We start from the raw sequence: 22,019 nt of genomic DNA, 5'->3' as shown, positions 1-22,019 counted from the left end.
TGTTGAAGTGACTCTTCATTTCAATATCAATGAATGCATGAAGTCAGTGATGATGAATGGCCCGTAAAGACCTTATTATTGAATGTTGTTCTGAATGCTTCTCGTTTCCTGATCCTGAATCAGTCACTTCACTCGAAGAGGCTCAGCTGCCCCTTCCTCCAAGCCGGAGCAATCAGAGAGTTTCAATGTGGAGGCAGACAGCAGGAAGCTTCCAGCACACAGTGAAGGTCCCGTCGGTCAAGCATGTGACATGTGGTCAAATGTAAAACTGGAGAAAGCACTTGACGGGCCCGAGCTGTTAAATCATGTTCACTTTTCTAATGTGTCAACATGACGGATTTCAGAAGATGGACGTATGATTTAAAAGAGAGAAATGGACTCAGCAAAAAAAAAACTGAAAAAAAGATTTAATCTATTCAAGAAAGATACGTTTTTTCTCTCAATCTGGAGTGTAGGAAAGAAAGAAAGAAGGAAGGAAGGAAAGAAGGAAGGCCGAAAAGAAGGAAGGAAAGATCAAAGAGACAACAATAAAGAGAAAAAAGTCATAGACTGAAGAGTTATCTATTGAAAATCTTGAAAAGAATAATCTTGAAGGAGTCCAGACCAAATCTATTTTGCCTTCAAAACACACCAGAATAAATAAAACTGAACCCTCAAAAATCTATGAAGCAATTCAAAGAACAGACGGAGGCTCTTCTTGGTGACCCTGGTCCTCTCCTGCACTGGTCCAACTGATAATATTAATTGAGGTTCTGGTTTCATAAAGAGCTTATTCATCAGTTCTTCGTAGTGACATTTTACCACAGCTGGATAACTTACTGAACTAAACAGCTTCATTATACACAGACATGAACAACACTCTTTCATCAATCCCATTTTATTCACACAGAAAATATAAAACCACACAGAAAGTCAAAGTCCACCAAAACCCCATCACATTTTTAAAATGTTTTTAAAAAATAATAAAAAAAAAGCAGAGTGTGTTTTTAGGCTTCATTCATAAAATGTGTGTAAAACAGCAGGTCAGGGTTCAGGTACCAGCGTCCTGCAGCGCTGCATCCGACTGATTGGTCATATCAGTAAACATCAATAGTTATTTTAATTCAGCTTCACACAGGAGATCAGTTTGTACTGGTCACTGCAGAGCACCAATAATGTCACTATGGTCTTTGGCAAGAACATAAGCACATGTATAAAAAAAAAGACAGGAAGCGAAAAGAAATCGTGAAAACGACACATGGAGAAGAGCAGAGGTGAGTAAGAAGAGCAAAGTGCTTCTTCATCTCTTAGATATGTGAGTGTGTGAGAGCAGCTGCTCCTCCACTTTCCACTTTAGTGCCGAGAGTAGTACAAATCACCAATAACAAACACTAATAACTGCTATTTTCACATTTTTATCAATGCTTCTTGGTACAAAATACAGTCAAATGTCTAAAAACGGCCTTCTGTTCATGGGAATGATAAATGGACTTCACTTTTATAGTGCTTTTCAAAATGTTAATCACATTCATACACCAACGGAGGCTGCGGCCATGCAAGGCGCTGCCACTCCAATGGGGGCAATTTGGGGTTCAGTGCCTTGCTCAAGGACAGGATGATTGGAATTGAACTTGCAACCTTCCATTTGGGAGATAGCCGCTCACCCAATGTACCCACTCCCATAGTATTGGTTTGAAACGTGTACATGAGGGTCATAATGTCTGTGATAAAACATGAATTCTAATGAATCTCTGGACAGTGGCAGGTAAGACCGAAAGGCCAGAAGACATACTTTGTGGTGTTGTTGTTGTTGAAGACTGTGAAGCTGAAGTGTTGTGCTTTTCATCATCAAGAGGAGCACAACTTCAAAGTTAGTTGGGAAAAAACTAAATAAAAGCTTGTGTTAATGAAATGTGCCGACTTGAACAAAACGTGATGTGGCTTGGAAAAGAGAGCGATCGGTCTTCATTCAGCAACTCCAACCAAAGAAGCACAGAAATGAATCAGAGCCTCAGTGTCTCTCCTCGTCCTCATCTCATTGTTGCTTTCATCTGCTTGATGAGCCTCTGAGGGTCTTGATATTGTTCCTGCTGGAGGAGAGACGTTGGGATGTGCAGCGTTGTGAGACGGCTTCGTTTTACCCTACTGAGGGTGTGTTGTTGCAATAATAATTCTATTACTATCCTGGGATGTGAGGAACCAGGCTGCGAGGAACCAGGCTGTAAGGAAACCAGGAGGCGAGGAACCAGGAGGCGAGGAACCAGGATGTGAAGAACCAGGAGTTGAGGAACCAGGATGTGAAGAACCAGGAGTTGAGGAATCAGGATATGAGGAACCAGGAGTTGAAGGATCATTTCTTGGAGCTGCTGTGGTGCCCCAGAGGGGAGCCCTGGACGTAGGTGAGGATGGCGCTCTGCAGGTAGCTGGCTCGCTGGGCCTCATCGTCCCTCATCCTCTGGATCTCGGCGTCCTTCAGCCGCAGCTTCTCCAGCATGGAGGACATCTCACTCTCCTTATCCAGGAGCGCCTCTCTGTGGTTACTGCTGAGAACTACAGGACCACACGAGGAAAGAAACCAGAGAGAAGAACCAGAATGATTTCAGTTCAGTATCAGTTCTAGTGATTTCCTTCTTTTGGTGCTGATTGTTTTTTCACCAGCATGTGATAAAACAGTGGTGAGGAAGATGTCAGCAGGGTCAAATTCTTTCCATTTCAGGGGCCACAGTCACTTCTCAATTTCCTGAAGCCTTTAGTCTAAACGTTCTCACTTATTCTAATATATTATTGCTAACACAAATGTAGCTATTCATTTCTGTTCAGTTCTTTTTATCAGCTCATGTTTATTAATCTACGCTCATTTTGCGGCTTGTGCCATGACGCGGCGAATATACGGATTCTTAAATGTTAACAGACATAATTATAGTCCGGAAATATAGTATATATTATATTCAGAGTTCCCACCAGAACAATGAAATATCAACCTCTACTTCTATCTTACTGAACTGCTGTTTGTTTGGGGGGGAGAGCAGTAACAAACCAGCTCCTCTTCTAATAACACCACCAAAGATGATGGGTCGTCAAACTCTTTCTCCTGCTCCACGCCAGACAATGAGGAAGACGTGAAGTCCAGAGGGATGTGATCCTTGTCCTGTTAGATGGTCAGACTGTGGCGGTCACCATAGCTGACTCGGGCCATCCACCCGCTGTTTAAAAGGACTGGGGAACCATTCTGCCGTACTCCAGGAGAACGGACCGTGTGGGATGCCGTTGGTAACAGACCAAACCGAATAGCCGCCGTCTTTATGAGAACTGACAAAATGAGTTTCCCGAACGCTCCCACACAAGGCTCTGCAGCTGCCCAAAAGATTCCCCATATATTTTGTTCCATTCAATCTTCAAACTGTGAAAAATCAAACTTGGGGTTAGATTGGACCCCCGGTGGGCCAGTTTGACCACCAGACTTTTACAACCCAAAATGCTCCAGCTCAGAAGGTTGGGTGTTACTTCAGATGATCAGGGAGGTTTTAGCTGAGTGATGTCGTAGTAATGGTGCAGAGCACTGAAGGACGGAGACCTGCCTCCAGAACTTTGGACAAAACAAATACCGGATAACTTTCCATGAGAAGTGATTGATCTGTCTGCAACTGACTGACCACAATGACGTCATTTTCCTGGTTAAAGGAGGAAGATGTGTGTACCTTTTATCTCTCTTTCTAAAGCGTTGATCTTCTCTTTCAGTCCTCCCTGAGCCGTCCTCTCCGCTTGGAGATGTCCAATCTGCTCCTGTAGCTCCACCCTCACCCGACTGACCTCCGCCAGTTTCTCCTGGTCTTTACCGGAAAGCTCCTGCAAACAGAGGAACGCCAGTTCAACCGCAAACCCACCTGCTAGACTAGACCTCCTGTTCAAAGACTGGACCTCCTGTTTAAAGACTGGACCTCTTGTTCAAAGACTGGACCGCCTGTCTTACCACTGTTTTTGTCGACATGAGACTGAGCTGTCAGACTTTAAGATTTTTCATCAGGTTTGGGCAGCTTACCAAAATAAAGTCATTTCTTGATTTTTTTTTTCAATGCAAAAGTGTAAATAAAAGCTGCAAACAGAACATAGTTTTTGGTATCGTCATCAAATTTTGCACCGGATCACTAAAAACAAATTGTTCTTAAAGAATGTAACTTGATTAAATGAAGTTAATGTTCTTGTATTTGGTAATTCTATTTGATCACATTCTTAACTGAACCGGCCCGTCGGTGGGCAGCCATAGCGTGGCGCTCAGGGGAGCAGGTGGGGGTCGAGGGTCTTTGCTCATTGACCCCCGGTGCATGTTTTTTTTCGACTGTGGGAGGAAACCCATGCACACACAGGGAGAACATGCAAACTCCACCCAGAACACCCCCTTCGGGTAGTTGACCCCGGACCTTCTCAATGTAAAGCCAAAGCGCCAACCGCTTACTTCTTTCACTTGCTCGCATTTATTGTTGCCTCTATTTCCCATTTTATTTTTCACGATTTTGATCAATATTATTCTATTTTTATTGATCCTTCGATGTCCAAAAACAAGTGCCGGCGTTTCCCTGAGCGAGACCCTGATTAAACAATTTCAAGAAGAAAAAGATTTGTCAAAAACTCTTGAACGAGTTGGCAGTTCCTGACCTGCTGCAGCTCCATGATCCTGCGTCGCAGTCCGTCCGTCTCCACGCTCTGCTGGCTGTGTTTGGCCTGCAGGTCGGCGATGGTCTGCTTCTGCTGCGAGCAGTGCAGCTGGACCTCCTGCAGGGAGGAGCGTGCCGAGCGGAGCTTCTCCTCCACCGACAACACCAGCTCCTGCTGCTCACGGCAAAACAAGGTGGTGTCCGTGATGCGAAACCAGGAAGAACTGAAGATGGGTCCACTGCACTGAAGTGGTGCAGAAAACTTTTTCACCAACCTCCTCCTGACGCACTTGAGCTCGAACTCGTCCCAGCTCCTCCTCCGCCTGGGCGCGCTCCGTCACACAGGCAGCTTTAGCTTTACTCAGCTCCTGCAACACACACACACACACACATACTCACTCCCGTCAGTATTTGTGAGGAATTAACACGGGTTTCCGTTGTAAACCTGGTGGTTCTGCAGAAAGTCTCCATCTCTGTTCTGGTTCTGTGGCAGGGAAGTATTATTACTGCTATTCAATCCATGAAGCCTCTCCACTGGAGTTCTGCATGAGCTCCAGACTCAAACCAGCTCGGAGGGCAGACACTGTGTCACAGCTGGGATGTCCATGGAGAAGACACTGAGGGACAGTCCATCTGCTCCACAGTGTTCGTCTCTAAACTAAAGCAGAGACGAGGAGAGACCTGGAGTCGGGAGAGGATGACCAGTGCTGCAGTGTGAAACGTGACTGGTGTGAACCCCGTGATGGCGGAGTGTTTGTGTGGCGTGCTGACCTCTTCCAGTTGTATGCGCTGTCCCTCCAGTCTGAAGATGCGCTCCTGCAGCGCTCTCTCACTCTCCTCCTGGTGTCGACTGACATGCTGCACCTGCACATGAACTGTCATGTTCAGTCGTTTTGCTCTGAGAAAGACCGAACCTGCCCGACCGTTCAATTGCTAGATATATAGATATAAAACCCATATTGGAATTGAAGTATAATAACATGGTAAATGGAAATGGTATAAAATTGTGTTGAAGAATGCACCTCTTTCTGACGGAGACTGTCCATGTCCTCCAGGGCCTGTTTGGACCTCCGCTTCTCTGCTTCCAGCCGGTCTGTCACACACACATTGTTCAGGTTTTCCAATCTGGTTCTAAAGCTTCCGACAGCACAGAGTTGAATGGTGTTTCTAGCTCAGACTCTTTCAGTATCAAACTGCTGCTCGACTGTCGTGAAGACATAATGACCTGGACGGCCTTAAACTTTATTTGTAAACTTATCGGCAACGCGGCGGATGTCTTTTGATGGTACCACTGTGACCCCCCTGTAGGTCGTCCTGAGGCTGCGAGCTGAGATGGAACCAGTTCTCTCTGTGTGTGTGTGTGTGTGTGTGTGTGTGTGTGTGTGTGTGTGTGTGTGTGTGTGTGTGTGTGTGTGTGTTTTTTTTACCTTCAGTCTGCACCAGTCTCAGCTTCAGCTCGGCCGTGCTGTTGGTCAGTTCCTGCTTCAGCTGGAAGACGTGCTGCTGCTGAGACTTACACCTGCGCTCCGTCTCCTCCACCTGAAACAAACCCAGCGGTCAGTGTCCAGCTTCACGTCCTCGCAGTGTGAGCTCGGACTGGACTCCTACTTTACTCCTCAGCTGGCTGTTGGTCTCCGTCAGCTGCTGCAGCTCTCTGAGGAGCTTTCCTTCCCTCACAGCGCTGTCCTACAGGATGAAACACACCGGGGTCAACAGTCGCTGGTCACTGCAGGCGTTGAATGTGAGTCTTCAGCCCACCTCAGGTTCTACAGCCGCTCAGACAGCATGTGTTTCTTTAACTCTGCATGCATCAATCATGAAGAGAAGAATGAAGAAGACCATCTTTTGTAAGCATTCTTTCTCACCTTCCTTTCCCACATGGGTATAAAAATGAGCGATGTGAAAAGTCTCTGGACATGCACCGGATTTAACTCATGGCCTTAAAATGCAGGAGCAAACACAGATAGCGTCACCCTGAACTTAAGCTCAAGCTTCTAAAAGATTTCTTTCAAGACGCTGTACCTCTTGCTCTTTCCTCCTCTCTCTGCTCTGCCGCTCTCTCTCTTCTTCTTTCTCAGCTTTTGCCCGAGACAGTATTTCTACCATGTTGTGATTTTTCTGCTCAGCGAGAGCGAGGGCAGCTTCTGTCATCTGCAACCTGAAGGACCGAACAGGAACAAAGCAACTTGCATGAGCGAGAAGGTCTTTCTTTATACAGTTCTCTCACTACAAAGTCGTCTGACAGATCACATGGCCTGAGTTTAGCCCCCGGGATTTTAGTTTGACAACCCTGGACTCAACGCTGGGCTTAGTCCAGAGCTTAATCCAATGTTTAGTCCAGTCCAACCCAGTCTCATGTCAGTTCATCAACACCCTGTCTCCCCTGAGTCACCATGGGTCCAGACCAGCAGCACCCTGTCCCCCCTGTCGGCTCCGCTGCAGAACCACCAAGATCACCAGTGTTTTCCACTTCATCCAGAAAAGTCCTGGACGTTGTTTGTCCTTTTATATTTGAAGGGATAAAGAGCTTCTAAGCAGCTTAACACAAGGTACCTGCCGAGAGCAGGTGTTTACAAAATGTTAACGCCACTCATTGTGGACGCTCACATCTTTAGTGGCAACTTTATAGTCATTAGTGTGGACTGGCCGTACAGTAAAATCAGTTAATGCCTGGTTGTTGGAAGAAAAGCAAGACAAAAACATCACAGCTCTGTCTAAAGGGGAAAGAAGCCTGACCCGGACACCAAAGATACGTCCAATTGAAATACATTAGTTTGAAATTTCTTATGCGTGACACAAAGAAAAGGGGCAAAACGTGTCACAGAACACGGACATCAGATGAGATTGTCCAGTCTAACCCTGGTTGGTTTGAAGGTTTAAACCAGCACACAGGTCTGTGAGCACAAAACAATCTGATGAAGAATTATGTCAAAGATTACTCTTCATCATTGACATGGTTTTTTGTCTTTCAATGAAATACTTTGAAATTGGAATATACACCCTCTTTCCTGTAATTTTTGGTTTACTTCAGCGGGTTTTAAGGTTAGATTAGAATTAAGAAACATAATCATATATCATTTGTATTTGATAAAAGGTTTATCAAATTCACACATGGTGCCAAAAGGGGCAAAAGACATTTAATTGTATTTTATTATGAGAAGTGCAAAAAGTTTATTTTTACGATTCTGTCACAATGCAGAAAGTTGAACCTTTCTCTGCGGTCTCCGTCTGTATCGCCGTCTTTGTCCTCCGATTCCTCGTCAGCTGTGCGTCGTGTGAGTCTGTGTGTATGCGTGCTCGTGTACAACCTCCCTCCTTCCGTCAAGCCCTGTCCACGTGTGCTTCTGTCATTTACTCAGTTGTCTTCTCTTCTGTGTGTCCATGACCCTCATGTGTGTCACCTGTTTCTTCCCCCTATCTAAACCTTCCTCTCCTGCTGTTTCATGCCCAGGTCTTCTAGTATGCCTCGTGCGCAGACATCCAGCAGTTCCTCGTGTTTATTCCCAGTGTTTCTCTGTGACAAACACTGCGGGCGAAGGAGGCTGTGAGTGAGGAAGACTGTAAAAAGGTGTTTACTTGGCAGTCTGCGAGTTGACAGCAGATTTCCTCTCATTCAGAGCCTCCTGGAGTTGAACAATCTGAGTGGAGGTCGACCTGATTCAACGACAAATAAGTCATTTATTTTAAAGGTTTTCAGGGTATCTGACACTTATGGGCTTGTGGTTAACACAGGAGACCTTCACTCACCTACTGGAGCGTCCCATCTCTTCTCTCTGCCGGTCTATGGTCTCCATCAGACTCAGGTACTGAAAGAAATAAAGAATAATCACATCAGGTCTGCAGTCACATGTGTCTCTACAACCACTATGCTTATCTTAAACTAGACTAATAGATTCATTTGTCCACTGAAATTTGCTCCTGGCCGCTGCATTTGGAGTTTACAGCAGCACCCTTTGGCCAGTTAACCCTGAATAAATCCAAAAGAAGAGGAAAGACTTTTATTCGACACGGACAGACTGATGTAAATGACGAAGTAAATGGAGTTCACTTATATAGCGCATCCAAAACGAATGAGAATGACAAAAGTAAGACCGACTGTTAATCATGTTCTGTCAATATATCAAGAGGATGAAAAAGGTAGTTCAAACAACACCAGCGACTTCACGCATCATCATCACTCATTGGTTTAACTGCTCAGTGGATCAGGAGGATCCGAGCCGTGCTACACGCTCCATATTAAAGAGTTTCAGGCTATCAAAGCTTCATGCTTCTCACTACACTGCCCCCTACAGGTTTGACATGCTCATAGCAGGTCTGAACCAGGTGTAGATGCTGTAAGATTTCTTTTTTTTTTTTCCCCCAAAGGTAGAGGGGGAAAATGTCAGTTTTTGTAAAAACCCAGGTACGTGTAAACGTGGCCTTAGTCCTTCGGTCTGCAGTCTACAGTACGCTGAGAGTAGTAGACACTACACACTGTCCGATGCGTATTGTAGACTGTTGGAGGTGCGTAGCACCGACACAAATCTGTGCCTACGTGGTTCGTAGCAACAACAAAAAAAATAGCCGTCATTTATCATTTGCGTATGGAATATGAATTAGGCTTTATGGCATTTACAAAGTACTTGTACTGGTACTTGGTTATAACAAGTTGCTAAATGTTATTACTCGTACTTAAAAAAGTGGTATCAGTGCATCACTAATTAAATGCGTCTCAGTCTTGTGGTGGATCGACCTCGCCTTTTTGTCCAGTGGCAGAATGACTAGATTGAAGTTAAAACCGTCTAAATAAACTACCCCAGGGTCCACAACAACTTTTCTATTGCATCTGTATATGAAGCTCCAACATAGGAGAAGTAAAGTGAACTTTTCGCCGTCGGAGTGTGAGCAGTGTGAGAGCTACCTGACGGCCTTTCAACTCCTTCAGGCTCTGGATCTCCTTGCTGAGGACCTGAGTCCTGCAGCGGTTCTCCTTCAGGCTGAACTGTCGGTCCGAGTTGTGTCCGGTGCTCAGCTCTGAAAAAGGCCAGGCAGGAGCAAAGACGCACAGAATCAAACCATAGACATTATAGTTTTTAGTCTTTTTCTTTTAAGCAGACATGAAGGTAAGAGTGTGACTACATTGAAGGCTGTGTTGCTCGTTTGTGTACAGCGTAGTGAGTGCACAAAGTGTGTATGGAGTCTTTGTGCGGTGTGCTGTACCGAGAGCTTTGAGTGTTTCACTGGGAATGTTGTTTCCTGCCATCTCCAGCTGCACAATGCTTTTGTTTTGCTGAAGCGCCTCCAGCAGGCACCGGCCGCCCAGCAGACCGATGTTATTCCACCTTAAATCTGAAAACAGTCAGACGGTTCTTATTTACACATCAAAATTTTCTGAATATATGTCTTTTAGTCAGTGATTATGCGCGAGCACCACCATCATGGATAACAAAATGTCGGCTTTTTATCTGAAAGCCGACATCAACTTAAACACTAAAATTAAAATCAAAGTGAGGCGCAATCATAGCATACGTGCCTTTTCATTCTGAATGATATTGTTATATTTCATTTTTAGCTGCTCGAAAGCCTTTCTCCTGTTGGCTTGCACCTAAATGACATTCAGATTTTACTGTTTATTTTTTCTACCTGTATGCTGCCATCTTAAGTTAAATGTTAAGTCACTGGGGTAGATCATTCAAACGTATGCGTTGACTCTCTCCTCCACTGCTGCAGCGCTGGTACTTTGGTACTCTGTGAACTCAGGATAGATCGTCACCTAAAACTTCCAGCGTGCTGTTGCGCTTGAGAGCCAGAGCAAGTTCAGCCGCCCCCTGGTGGTTGATCTGATTGTTGCGCAGGTCCAGATGTGTGAGGGAGCTGCTCGAAGCCAAACCATCGCAAAGACAAGCGAAGGCTTTGTCCCACACTCCCAGGGTATTCCACTCCAGCACCAGTCTGCCAACACAATACACCAGCATTCTTTTCAAATGTTTGGGACATGTATAGTTGCAAGATAGTAGTGATATCAACATTCACAATATATGTATATTGACATATATATGTGGAAATATATATATATACGATACATAAAATTTTGACTGAACTGCGATAAACTAAGTCTCCAAGCGTTGTTCATTTCTGAAAACTGTTGCATCGGCTTTAAACCGGGTCCCAGAAGAGAAAGAATGCTGTTATTTGGAAGTTCAGACCTCAACATACAAAAGCATCTACATCATTTACTTAAAGGTCTGTATATTTCTCATAAGCTGTATCACGATCGTAATACCGGATGACATTATTGCATTATTGTGTAGCCTTGGTCACATTTACAAACTAAACCTGATAAAATACAAAAGTGTCCTTGGTAACTTAGTCCTCTCACATGAACAATAGACTTCCCCTCCACGCTGCCTTCACACTCATGGTATTTACTTTCTGGCACTGCAAAAACTACAGTGCGGGCGAGGACACAGAGTAAACCTGGATGGGTGAGTACAGGGTAAACCCGGACTGGTTTTCAGTCCATCACCGGACAAACACAGGGAGACAGACAACACCACACACTCACATTCACACCTAAAGACAATCTAGGGTCACTAATTATCCTCATATGCATGTTGTTGGACTGTGGGAGGAAATCAGAGTCGCTGGAGGAAACCCACACACGCATGCAAGCGCCACACTGAAAGGCCCGGCCAGTATTTGCACCCATGACCGTCTCTCTATGAGGCAAGAAGGCTCAACATGGTGCCACCATGCAGCTCCACCTGCACCACCAGACTCTAAAACTGGAGCGTTATTGAACGGTTTCCCTATTATTTAACTCTTTTTTACATGTGCTGGATTTCTAGTTAGCGGTTATCAATAGTAGAAGGAAAGAAATAGTGAAGCGAAAAAAAGGTTTCATAGAGCGGTCGTTTCATCGGGTGAAACCGATGACGTTGCATTAAACGTGGTAAAGAAAAGAGAAGCTCCTTCACACCTGTGCAGCGTCTTGTTATGTGCCAACAGCTTTCCCAGCACCTCAGCCCCCGTCGACCTCAAGTTATTCCCCTGTGAAGAAAAAACCTGACATGAACGAGGACGTCCACAGGCCAAACAGTGGAACAGAGAAAAGATAATGCAGGCGCTACCTTCAGATCGAGAACTCTCACTGTTGTGTTCTCAAACAGTCCGGACAGCAGAGCTCTGGCACCTGCATCACATGGAGCACACTTTTAGTGTGTGTGTGTGTGTGTGTGTGTGTGGTTGGAACTGTTGTGGGGAGGCCTGCAGCGACACCCCCGGCCCGGACGCCGCCACCCTGGTGAACCACCCCAGAGAGCCACAGCCCCAGCCCAGGGAGAACCAGAGGGAGAACTCAGAAGAGCCCCCCCCCCCAAAAAATTTTTTTATTTTATAATGTCATCGTACGCCTCCGCCATCCATTCAGGAAAGATAAAGGTGCCAAACATGGACAGAACTCTCTCCCCTTGCAGTATTCTTATGTTTGATGTTTGGAGAAAAATCCCCCGAAAAGAAAGGGGAGAACATGGACGCAGTCGTGGTTCAGAAAGAGACGCGAACTGGGGGAGGCCAATTTTGCAAAGAGAGCTTAAAGTACGTACTTGTAAGAACGTACGGGCACTTTACATTAGCATTCCGGTGTTGCTTAAATAAGTACGGCATGTCATATTGCATTTCTATTGGTTTGTTTAAGCTGATATTTCGACTCCCCAAATATCAGACACAGTCCAATAGTGGTCGCGGGCTTATGACCGATACCTCGGCTGTCCTAGAACTGAGAACAAAGCCCGACCGATATGAGTAAAGGATTCTCCCACGATCCCATCTTTTGTCTCAGACGGTCATAGATTGTTCGAAGGAGCCTTCAGATTCAATCGTCTTACCACATATTTGTGATCTTTGAAATGTAGACTTAATCAAATTCATTCATTTATTTTTTTAGACAGAAAATGTCCTGAATCGAATTCACTTTGGCGATGAGGTCTGACGTTTGAGCCCCTGTCTCATGGCGATACGTACCTTCCTCAGTGAGCATGCAGTCACTGAGCAGGAGCTCTGTGAAGACCGTGTCTTCGCGGAAGGCCTTGGCAAGCACAGAGCAGGTATCTGCAGACAGACTCTGTCCGCACAGGTCCAGTCGGGACCCCTGAGCCGACCACCTCTCCTGGAGCTGAGACACCACGCTCTCCTGAGGCTCCACACCCTCTTCCTTACACAGACGCAGAAATGTCCGCCTGAAGTCCTCCATCCTGGATGAGCAGAGGCTGGTTCATCACCTTCTGTCCTCGGTGTCTTGTCCTGTCCACCAATTGGAGAGCAGCCACCGTTTACAGAGTGAACTGTGGGCGTGGTGTTTGATGTAGGGTAGAACCAGTCATTAGAACAATGACCTTTTACAAGGAGGAACAAGGAACTGTCGACCTTTTGATTAATGGGATGGGGTTACCTCTGCTGTTTATCCACAAAGCTCATCACTTTGCCTGCATCCCGCCATTTTATAACGGACCAAAAATTGAGATCAAGTCTGGATGCAGTTGCTCAGCCATAAAACAAAACCAGTTCAAAATAAACCAGCATGCCCATGGAGAAATGATGAAATAACACTATTTTTAAATAAAGAAAAATGCAGGATAGCCCAGAATAAATGGAGGAGAAAAACTTTTTATACACTGCTAAGCTTTATGAGAACAATTTCTCAATTCCGCCTTTGAAGACTTTTTTCATGAATCCCTTGAGGTTGAGCTTGTAAACATTGTGAATTGTTCTCTTCAGATGGAGGTCTTCTCCTCTGCTTTTAAAACAGCTGTGGTGAGGAGGCCCCTTTCAGAAGAAGATTAATCTTAATCCTGACGTTTTTAATAACTCTACACCTGTGTCCAACTTAACATTATTAAGCAAAATCTCAGAGAAACTTTTTTAGGTTTTTTTTTCAGTTGATGTATTTTTTTTTTGGGGGGGGGGGACAAAATAATGTCGGTGAGATTCATACCGGGTTTTAGGGATAGTCAGATAGACTTGGGCACTGTTTTGAATTGGTTCAAGTCCTACCTCACAGATTTCTGGTAAGTATGGCTGCATGCCCCTCCAGGATTCATGAAATCAAATGTGGTGTGCCCCAAGGCTCAAGCTTAAGCCCAATGCTCTTTAACCTGGGTAGGCTTCCTGTTGGGGATGTCATCGGGGGACATGGCATTGTGACATATAGTTCTTTTGAAAGAGTCTTGCCGAACAAAATGATAAAATTACATGTTTAAATACAGGCTTTTTCACGACTTGTTCCACTTTGCACTAAAATAAATGGAAAGTTTTGCAGTAACCAGTATTTCTTGGTAAATGTGCTCTCGTTATACAGAGGAGTATTCAAACACACTGCAGCAGTGATCTCAACACATTAACCACAATTAGATAAAACAACTAAAACCATGAGTTTTCACGACATGTGTAAGATCCGGACCTGCAGAATGACCTGATTAAATCCACATCACGATGAATGAACCAGCGTGACACTGGATGTGGGTCATTTGTTATGTTTAAAAAGTGCAGGGGGACAGAAAAGGCACATTATGAATGAAGGCGTAAACACAGACCACAAAGACGAAACTTTTTCTTCACAACTAATCAGAGTAGTTAGAGACAAAATCACAGACCTGGCCGAATGGAACACTGCTCGGATCTTCTGAGCAGTAATAACACAGCTGACAGTTGAAGGAAACCGAGGACAGACAATGTAACTAGGAAGTTTAAAAACGGCGCACAGCATCTTGGGTAGTGTAGTTTATCAACATTAGACTCCTGGAAGTAGACGCAGTAGACTGCCCACTGCAGTTAAAGTTGTAAGTATTATCAACAGAGACATATCCAAAGTACAAGAGCATCTCGGTCTGTGTTCGCTGTAAATTTAGCAAGTTATGATTAATTTAGTTGGGTAAAGATCTCCCTCACCAATGCGGGCGTCCTCATCCAAGATGGCTGTACGTGAGCCGAATGAGGCATTTTATGTTTTCGTGTGTATTTATTGAAAGGAATGGAAGGGGATAGAAATAATTTATTAAAGTTAAAAACAAATTTGAATGTGATGTAGCATTGCGCCATACAGCATAGAACGTTTTTTAATAGAATAAAAAGTTAAAATATTAACAAGACAGAAATAAATTAGGGTGTGAGGCATTGTTCAGGAGACATTGGGGTGAAGGGATAGAGGAGACAATAGGACAGACAGACAGACTGTCCGGAGGGATTCAAACCTACGTTATATATTTTCTTCAGTCAACTTATAAATGTTTGTGTTGTGTTATTTATGTCTGTGTTGACCTAAATATGTCTATTATATTTGTCTTGTTCCATATGTCTGAGTTCATTATGGATTCATGAATCTACTTTGATATATCTGGTCCTCATATAAGGACTTTTGAGTTCAGATTTTTTACATCTATATGTTTACTTTGCATGCATTTAAGTATAAAATCATCATCATCATAATAATAATAAGACCATTAGACTCATAAATCAAGGTGATTATTATGCTCCAACAAATCCTTTGTTTGCCATATCAAAGATGTTAAAAATACACAATATTGTCAAATAGATACACTAGCATGTTTGTGTGTCAAATATGCTTAATAATCCTTCGAAATGTGTCAAATATACTTTGAAATCCATTCCTTCAAATCAATAATGCTGAAAAAATTAGTCATGGACGAGATGTCCAGAACCACATGGACGAGTTTTCCAGGGTTGCAGTTTTGTGGACGAGTTGTCTGTGCACCCTGCAACAGGCCCGATCTCCCACAGTGCGGAGCTTGGTTCTGGGGGGTGGAGGAGGTTTTATGTGTGTATGTGTTTACTTTTACATATATTTGAGTCCAGTTTTAACTATCTGTGTGTTTACTTTGCAATATACGAGTCTTGTTTACATATCTATATGTTAACTTCTGCATAAACAATATTTGAATCTAGTTTTATATGTGTATGTGTTTACTGTTCCATGTATTTCAGTCTAGTTCTTTCTATCTATCTATCTATCTATCTATCTATCTATCTATCTATCTATCTGTCTCTCTGTGTTTAAATTGGATAATGCAAGTCTAGTTTTAAATGTCTATGTATTTACTTCTGCATGTACAGATCATGGTAAACAATTCTCTATTTGTATATGTCTATGTCAAGCGATCAGACTAGGAACCGGAAATACGACATGAAATCTATTTCTACCTTTGACCTTTTCCTGTAAGAAAGACTTACAATGTCTATGCTTTAAATATTGAGGGGTTTTGTCTCGGTTGGCTTAACAAATCGCTCTTCCAGAGCTTTGTGCTGTTTTGTGTTCATTTGTGAAAAGTGTGTAAGTGTTTTTAAATGATTTAAATCCAGTGCAGCGGAAATTAATTTGACCTTTTCCCAGAATCCTCCGCGGCAGAGAGAAGGCGCCTTTTCGCTGCATGTCAACATGAAGGAGAAGGAGCTGCTCTTGCACTGAGAAAGGCTCCAGCACGCTGCTTCCTCGCGTCCCCGGGACTCCTCCGTGTTTCTTCGCCGCCATGGCTCCGTGCAGCCTGCTGACCGCCGGGGTTAGCCTGCTGGCTAAGTCCGCCTCCGTGTTCTCCTGCAGCGGCAGCCTGAGCAGGTCGGTAGCCGCAGCGAGCTGCCTGCCAGCCGCATGAGCCAGCAGAGAAACTCCCCCAGTCTGCCTGGTTGAATACTGCATCGCAGCATCAGGCAGTTCTTCTGGGAGTCCTCTCCGTCAAACGACAGGTTATGCTCTCCACCAGTGTCGTGCAGGATTCAAGGGATTAAAGATCTCAGATCAATGTGTGTCTCGGCAGCTCATGTTGATATGGAGTCTGCTGGAATAACTAAATCACACACACAGAACTGTAATACTGAAGTACACTTTGTGTTTTGGCTGCAGCAGAAAGCCACTATAGTCTAATCCAGGATGGTCAAGCATGTGGAATGACCATATTAAGGCCCCATTTACGAGATGGTGTTCCAAGTCAAAACTTTGTTTGAGTTTCGGGTGTCTGTTTACAATAACGGCGCTCGGAGCCACTGGAAACGCAACTCTTTGGGGCTCGGCTCCCAAGGTGGAACTTTGAGAAAACACGCAGACTCCATTGTCCTGGAAACTGCAACTTTCTGGAAACGCGCCGACCCCGTCTCCATAGAAACGCTGCCACTGCGCATGGCTGTAGTCAGGCTGTAGCCACAAGAACAATCATGACCGCCTCCAGAGTGTCGTCACTCCCAGTCCAGATTTTCCTGGGACTTTGGGAGTTTTATAAGTCACCCACTAGTGGCCCAACATGAAAACTTCAGGGTTTTTATCACTTCCTTGTAAACGGACCTCATTTTCAAAATGTTGCTGCGTTAAAAATGAAACTTCTGACATGAAAATATAAAAATGTTTTGGCTTGGAACGTTGTTGTGTAAAGGGGGCTTCAGTCATTACGTGCAGTTTTCCAATGGTAACTGCTATTCCTGATTCATCCTCTGCATCTCACACTGGTTCATAATGTTCGAGGTCGTAAAGCTTCTGAAAAGTAATTCGATGCGATTCCAGGCTCATAATTTGCTTTGTGTCGGAATGATGCTTTATTGATAAACCTGCCATACATTCATAACCTCAGGTGAACAGCAAAGGCCTGATCTCTCGTATCGAGTTAACTTTAGGGATCAAGCCAGGTTTTTAAATATGATGATGCCAGTTCAGTTCTTACTGAAGTATATCATGGTAACATAACCTGCTTCGGAGCAGGTTATTTTCTGGATAAGAGATCAAGTATAAAAGCACCGCCTCCTGGCCAATCAGATCTCTTGGAAAATGACCTTTCCATTCTGAGAAGGTTCTTAGAGGAGCGCTTAGGAGACGGAGGGGTTTTTAGAGATCGATAAAATCCCTTTTTATTTATTGAAAATGAACAGTATTGTGGAAACAAAGAACAGGTTGAATGATGAAACATATTTTCCCCTTCATAACATCACAAGACATGCGAGCATAAAGGTGGATGAGTAAGATCAAACAGCCAAAGTAGAGTTTTAAAAGGTAAGGTCGACAGTTAAGTCCGCTGAAGTTGACAAAACAAAAGCAAGACCTCAACCTACCTTGATAAACAGTTTGTGTTGTGGTTTCTTCATGTGTGACTAAAGACTGCAACAAGGATGTGCTTAACCAAAGTGTTCACTGTGTGCAGGTTTAGCAGAGTCCTACCTGCTGTGTACTTCAGTCCAGTCAAATATCTGACTGCAGAGGCCAGCGGACCACCAAAGAGACCGCTGAATGGATACATGAGATATATGATGCAGCAGAAGCCGTTCGTCGTCAGACAAAATCCAGGTACCTTCTTTTTTTTTTTAAATGAAGTTTGAGAAGGAATCATTTGCCATTGTGTACTTCATTGTGCGATCAAATTCCGAGATTACAACCATCCTACCAAAATGTTCCAGGTTTCAATCAATCCTTCAGTTTAATAACTGCCATCATCCAATAATCCACTGGAACTGTTCCCACTCTATTCAAATCAGCTGCAGTGACCCCCGTTCTCAGGAAACCTGGTTCAGACCCCAACAGTCTCAATAATCCAGCTCTAATCGCTCATTCATATCTAGAATTCTTCAAAAAAACAGTTGCATCCCAGATCCACACACGTCTAACCAACAATGACCCCTATGAGCAGTTCCAGTCTGGCTTCCGGGGCGAACACAGCACCGAGACGCCTCATACAAATAACAAACGACCTCCTCACGGCCGACGACTCCGGACTTCTCACCGTCCTCATTTGGTCCTGCCTTCGACACCATCTCCCTCAACTTCCTCCTCCGTACACTCTCCTCTATTGGCATCACAGGCCTCCGCCCTTCAACTGGTTTACATCATGTCTATGGCCGCTCTCGAGTCATCCAACCCCCTAAAGTTAATAGCATTTCAGCCTCACTACACTAACATCGCCCGCTCTGCTATCTTCCACCGCCTCTGTCCCTCCCTCACAGCCAGCAGCACCGCCCTCGTCTGGACTCCTACGCTCAGACGTGTCGTGTTGCATTTTCCGGAAATCTGTCCGAGCTGAATCTGCTGTTCAGTCTTTCTAATCATTGCCTCCAGAAATCAAACCAGTGGACGTCATTCGGAAGATCGCCCAGCAGTGGAGAACACTGAGTCCAGATCAGAAACAGGTATCTCCACCTTCTCCTCGTCATAATCTCTTAAACATTAAAATGTTTACATGGAATTACAAAACATTGCAAGTTAGTTGTGAATGAATAACAATGGTTAAAAGTAGCACAATGTTGAAACTAATACTATATTTATAAAGATGCTTCCTGGTGCAAAGTATTGAGAAACAAGAACCAAGCTCTCCGTCGTGCTCGTGCACGTTTTTACAAACAGGCTGTGTGCCTTTAATGCTAATGACACGGTTAGCTTCAGCGGCTACACCAGAGCTCGATGAAGCGATGTCCTCTGCGTTGCTGTGGACGTCATTGGTCTTGTGTTGCTCTCTGGCCTCCAGCCGTTCCAGGAAGCGTTCCTTCGAGCCCGGGAGCAGTTCAAGGTGGACCTGCAGCGCTACCAGGCCCAGCTCAGTCCTGCACAGCTGCAGCAGCAAGCCCAGGACAAACGGCAGAGGATGGCCAAGAGGAAGGCCGTCAGGAAGAAGAGGGTAACGCTCAGCTCTGACGACCAGCACAGTGTCTCCGCTCAGTTTGGCTCAAAGTGGAGAAGAAAGTCGTGTCATTACGACCAGGAGTTGACTCGATCTATCGCTCCGGTTATTCGGGGCTTAAATAAAGAGCTTCTTCACTCTTATTCTTTAGAACGAGTCTTTCACGTCCGCGTAAATACAGGAAGAGACTCAAGTCTCAGTCAGAGTCGCTAACACACAGTTCTGTTTGTCATCGGAAAGTCAAACTTGTCCTTTTTGTCACCAGGCAAACGGTGCTTTTACACTTTTCCTCCTTTTGCGCTGCAAAAACACATTTAATTCCAAATCAAGTGGCTTCAGCAGCAACTGCTTTTCCACACAAGTGAACGTGTCGGGATTGAATCACCGTGAGCTCGTGTCGACTGCTGAACTCTCCCACACTCGCTGAGGCCTCGTGGGTTCAGCAGGTCATTTTCTAATCGCATCGTTGCTGGTTTGATCCTCCCATCTTGGACGTTCCATGAACTGTCAATAGTCCTCTCGCTCGCTCTCTCTCACTCTCTCTGTTTTTTTGTTTTTTTTGCAGGAGTTAACCAGCCTGGGGAAGCCCAAACGTCCCCGCTCTTCTTTCAATATCTTCATGTCGGAGCACTTTGCGGAGGCCAGAGGAGTCAACACTCAGGTCAGACAGCAGCAGAGTCACAGAGGTTACCTTTCTTTAACGTTGTGCCAGTACAGAAACACAGCCGTGACATACATACTTTATGAAACAACAGCGAGAGAACTTCTTACTTCTACTGTAAAAACACATTTAAAAGAAAAACAAGTAACGCATAAAGATTGTCCACCATATTTGAACGCATAAGTTTTCAGAACTGACCGTCCAAGGAAGGTTTATAGGCTCTTTAAAGTTTTGTTTGAGCGGTCTGATAAAGTGATGAACTGTTCCTCCAGATGAAGCTGAAGAGCCTGATGGAGGACTGGAGCAACCTGATGAGCCATCAGAAGAAGGTGAGTGGCAGTTGGTCCGCAGGACGGCCGCAGTGGTTTCTATCCAGCGCTCACTGCGTCCTCGCCGCAGGTCTACACGCAGCTGGCCGAGGACGACAAGATCCGCTACAAGAACGAGATGAAGTCCTGGGAGGACAACATGGTGGACATCGGGCGAGAAGACCTGATCCGCGAGCACACGCTGTCCGCCAGGAAGAGACAAGCCACTAAAGCAGCAAAGGCCAAGAAGGTCGTGAAGAAGAGTAAAAGTAAAGCTGTGAAGAAAGCCGGGGCGGCGAGGAAGACGGCGGCGACGGGCAGGAAGACGGCGAAAAGCAGCTCCACCAAAACGCTCTCCAAACTTCCCAAGAAGACATAAAGTTTATCTGCAGAGTCCCCGGGAAGCTGCTGGACGCAGCCGGAGGCCTCAGGCCATGTAAGAACTGAACCTTCAACACATCGTATCTGGCAACACATTTCCAGTAACGTCTCAGTGCGTGGACTCCAGGAGGCCGTTCAGCCAATCAGTGGCCGTCCAGAACGTCCCCCTTCTGCTGAAGACATGCGGGAGATCAACGAGGGGACATCAGTCTGAACGTCCTGCTCAACACTTCTGATCTTTTCATGTGCTTCTCGTTGACTCCTTGTCTGTTGAGTGGAATTTCAGAAAGCAAAGTGCTGATTGGTTGCAGAGCACTTGTTGGTCCCGTCGTGCAACCTGACTGAATTCTCTAGTTTGTTCTGTTAGCTTAGCTTTTAGCTTTAGTCCAAAACTTAAACTGCAGAAGAAGAAGTCCAGTGACTCAGCCTGGAAGTGATCAGCTGACAGAGGAAGACGACTTCTCCCTGTATGGACAGACTCAGCAGATCTGCTCCTCTGCTCTGTCCTCTGGTCCTCTGCTCTGTCCTCTGGTTCTCTGCTCTGTCCTCTGCTCCTCTGCTCTGTCCTCTGCTCCTCTGCTCCTCTGCTCTGTCCTCTGGTTCTCTGCTCTGTCCTCTGGTTCTCTGCTCTGTCCTCTGGTTCTCTGCTTTGTCCTCTGGTCCTCTGCTCTGTCTTCTGCTCTGTCCTCTGGTCCTCTGCTCTGTCCTCTGGTCCTCTGCTCTGTCCTCTGGTTCTCTGCTCTGTCCTCTGGTTCTCTGCTCTTACCTGTGGTCCACTGCTCTTACCTCTGGTCCTCTGCTCTGTCCTCTGGTCCTCTGCTCTTACCTGTGGTCCTCCGCTCTGTCTTCTGCTCTTACCTATGGTCCTCTCCTCTGTGCTCTGGTCCTCAGGACTGTGATGAAGACCTCTCTCTCAGTATTGAGTGTTTTGCTAGTAGAATGGATTTAGAGTTGCTGTGTTCTCTTGTATTTTCTGAATAAAGATATCCAGTCGGTCCTGAAGTTTATGGACCAGAACACAATGTGTGTGTCTCTCGACTCTTTTACACACTGGATCTAAACTTTTTAACACTTTAAAAACCTCCTTCCTGCAGTTTTGACGGGACCCGGAACATCGGCTGTGCGTCCAATCAAGTGATCATCGTGATCACTGATGTGAAGGAACTTAAGATTCCTCAAATCCCTTGGTGGCTGGTTGGTAGTGTTTCGACTGACACAAGTTTTTCTTTTCATTGTTGTATTTCCTGTAAACCCCAGTAGTTGCGTAGTTTGGAGGTTTTTGTCTCAATTTGGTTTGTGTCTCTCGCTTCTGTTTTCATCCACTCCCCAAATCATTTTCCCGTACAAGTCTTCCCAGTAAACTGATCTTGGTGGATCCGGAATCGAACGTGGGGCCGCG

The 22,019-nt window shown here is 45.1% G+C and overlaps 2 protein-coding genes across 4 annotated transcripts; one reads left to right on the top strand and one right to left on the bottom strand.

The window, feature by feature from the left end:
* Positions 1 to 863: 863 nt before the first annotated feature.
* On the bottom strand, positions 864 to 14,383 carry lrrc45 (leucine rich repeat containing 45). Of its 2 annotated transcripts, XM_080468479.1 has the most exons (19): positions 14,261 to 14,327; positions 12,633 to 12,911; positions 11,741 to 11,802; positions 11,590 to 11,660; positions 10,384 to 10,562; positions 9,831 to 9,959; positions 9,532 to 9,644; positions 8,379 to 8,437; positions 8,208 to 8,285; positions 6,654 to 6,789; positions 6,240 to 6,317; positions 6,059 to 6,170; positions 5,654 to 5,724; positions 5,403 to 5,495; positions 4,907 to 4,999; positions 4,633 to 4,806; positions 3,678 to 3,825; positions 2,286 to 2,529; positions 864 to 2,198 (listed from the first exon to the last, which is right to left on the bottom strand). In XM_080468479.1, exons 2-18 carry the CDS (start codon positions 12,859 to 12,861, stop codon positions 2,330 to 2,332), a joined length of 2,025 nt encoding a protein of 674 aa, XP_080324605.1. In that variant the 5' UTR covers positions 12,862 to 12,911; positions 14,261 to 14,327; the 3' UTR covers positions 864 to 2,198; positions 2,286 to 2,329. The 2 variants fall into 2 exon arrangements, with proteins under 2 accessions (XP_080324605.1, XP_080324606.1); XM_080468480.1 differs by having other exon boundaries at positions 865 to 2,529; positions 14,261 to 14,383.
* tfam (transcription factor A, mitochondrial) lies at positions 14,384 to 21,635 on the top strand. Of its 2 annotated transcripts, none has more exons than XM_080468458.1 (8): positions 14,384 to 14,446; positions 16,015 to 16,236; positions 17,804 to 17,946; positions 18,712 to 18,782; positions 19,118 to 19,267; positions 19,836 to 19,931; positions 20,204 to 20,260; positions 20,331 to 21,635. In XM_080468458.1, the coding sequence occupies exons 2-8, from the start codon at positions 16,151 to 16,153 to the stop codon at positions 20,616 to 20,618; spliced, it is 891 nt and encodes a 296-aa protein (XP_080324584.1). In that variant the 5' UTR covers positions 14,384 to 14,446; positions 16,015 to 16,150; the 3' UTR covers positions 20,619 to 21,635. The 2 variants fall into 2 exon arrangements, with proteins under 2 accessions (XP_080324584.1, XP_080324585.1); XM_080468459.1 differs by lacking the exon at positions 14,384 to 14,446 and adding an exon at positions 15,785 to 15,839.
* Positions 21,636 to 22,019: the final 384 nt, after the last annotated feature.

This window comes from Lipophrys pholis (assembly GCF_963383615.2).
Source record: "Lipophrys pholis genome assembly, chromosome: 1".
In the NCBI taxonomy this organism is placed as follows: Eukaryota; Metazoa; Chordata; class Actinopteri; order Blenniiformes; family Blenniidae; genus Lipophrys; species Lipophrys pholis.
This window is presented reverse-complemented; position numbering and strand designations above follow the sequence as displayed.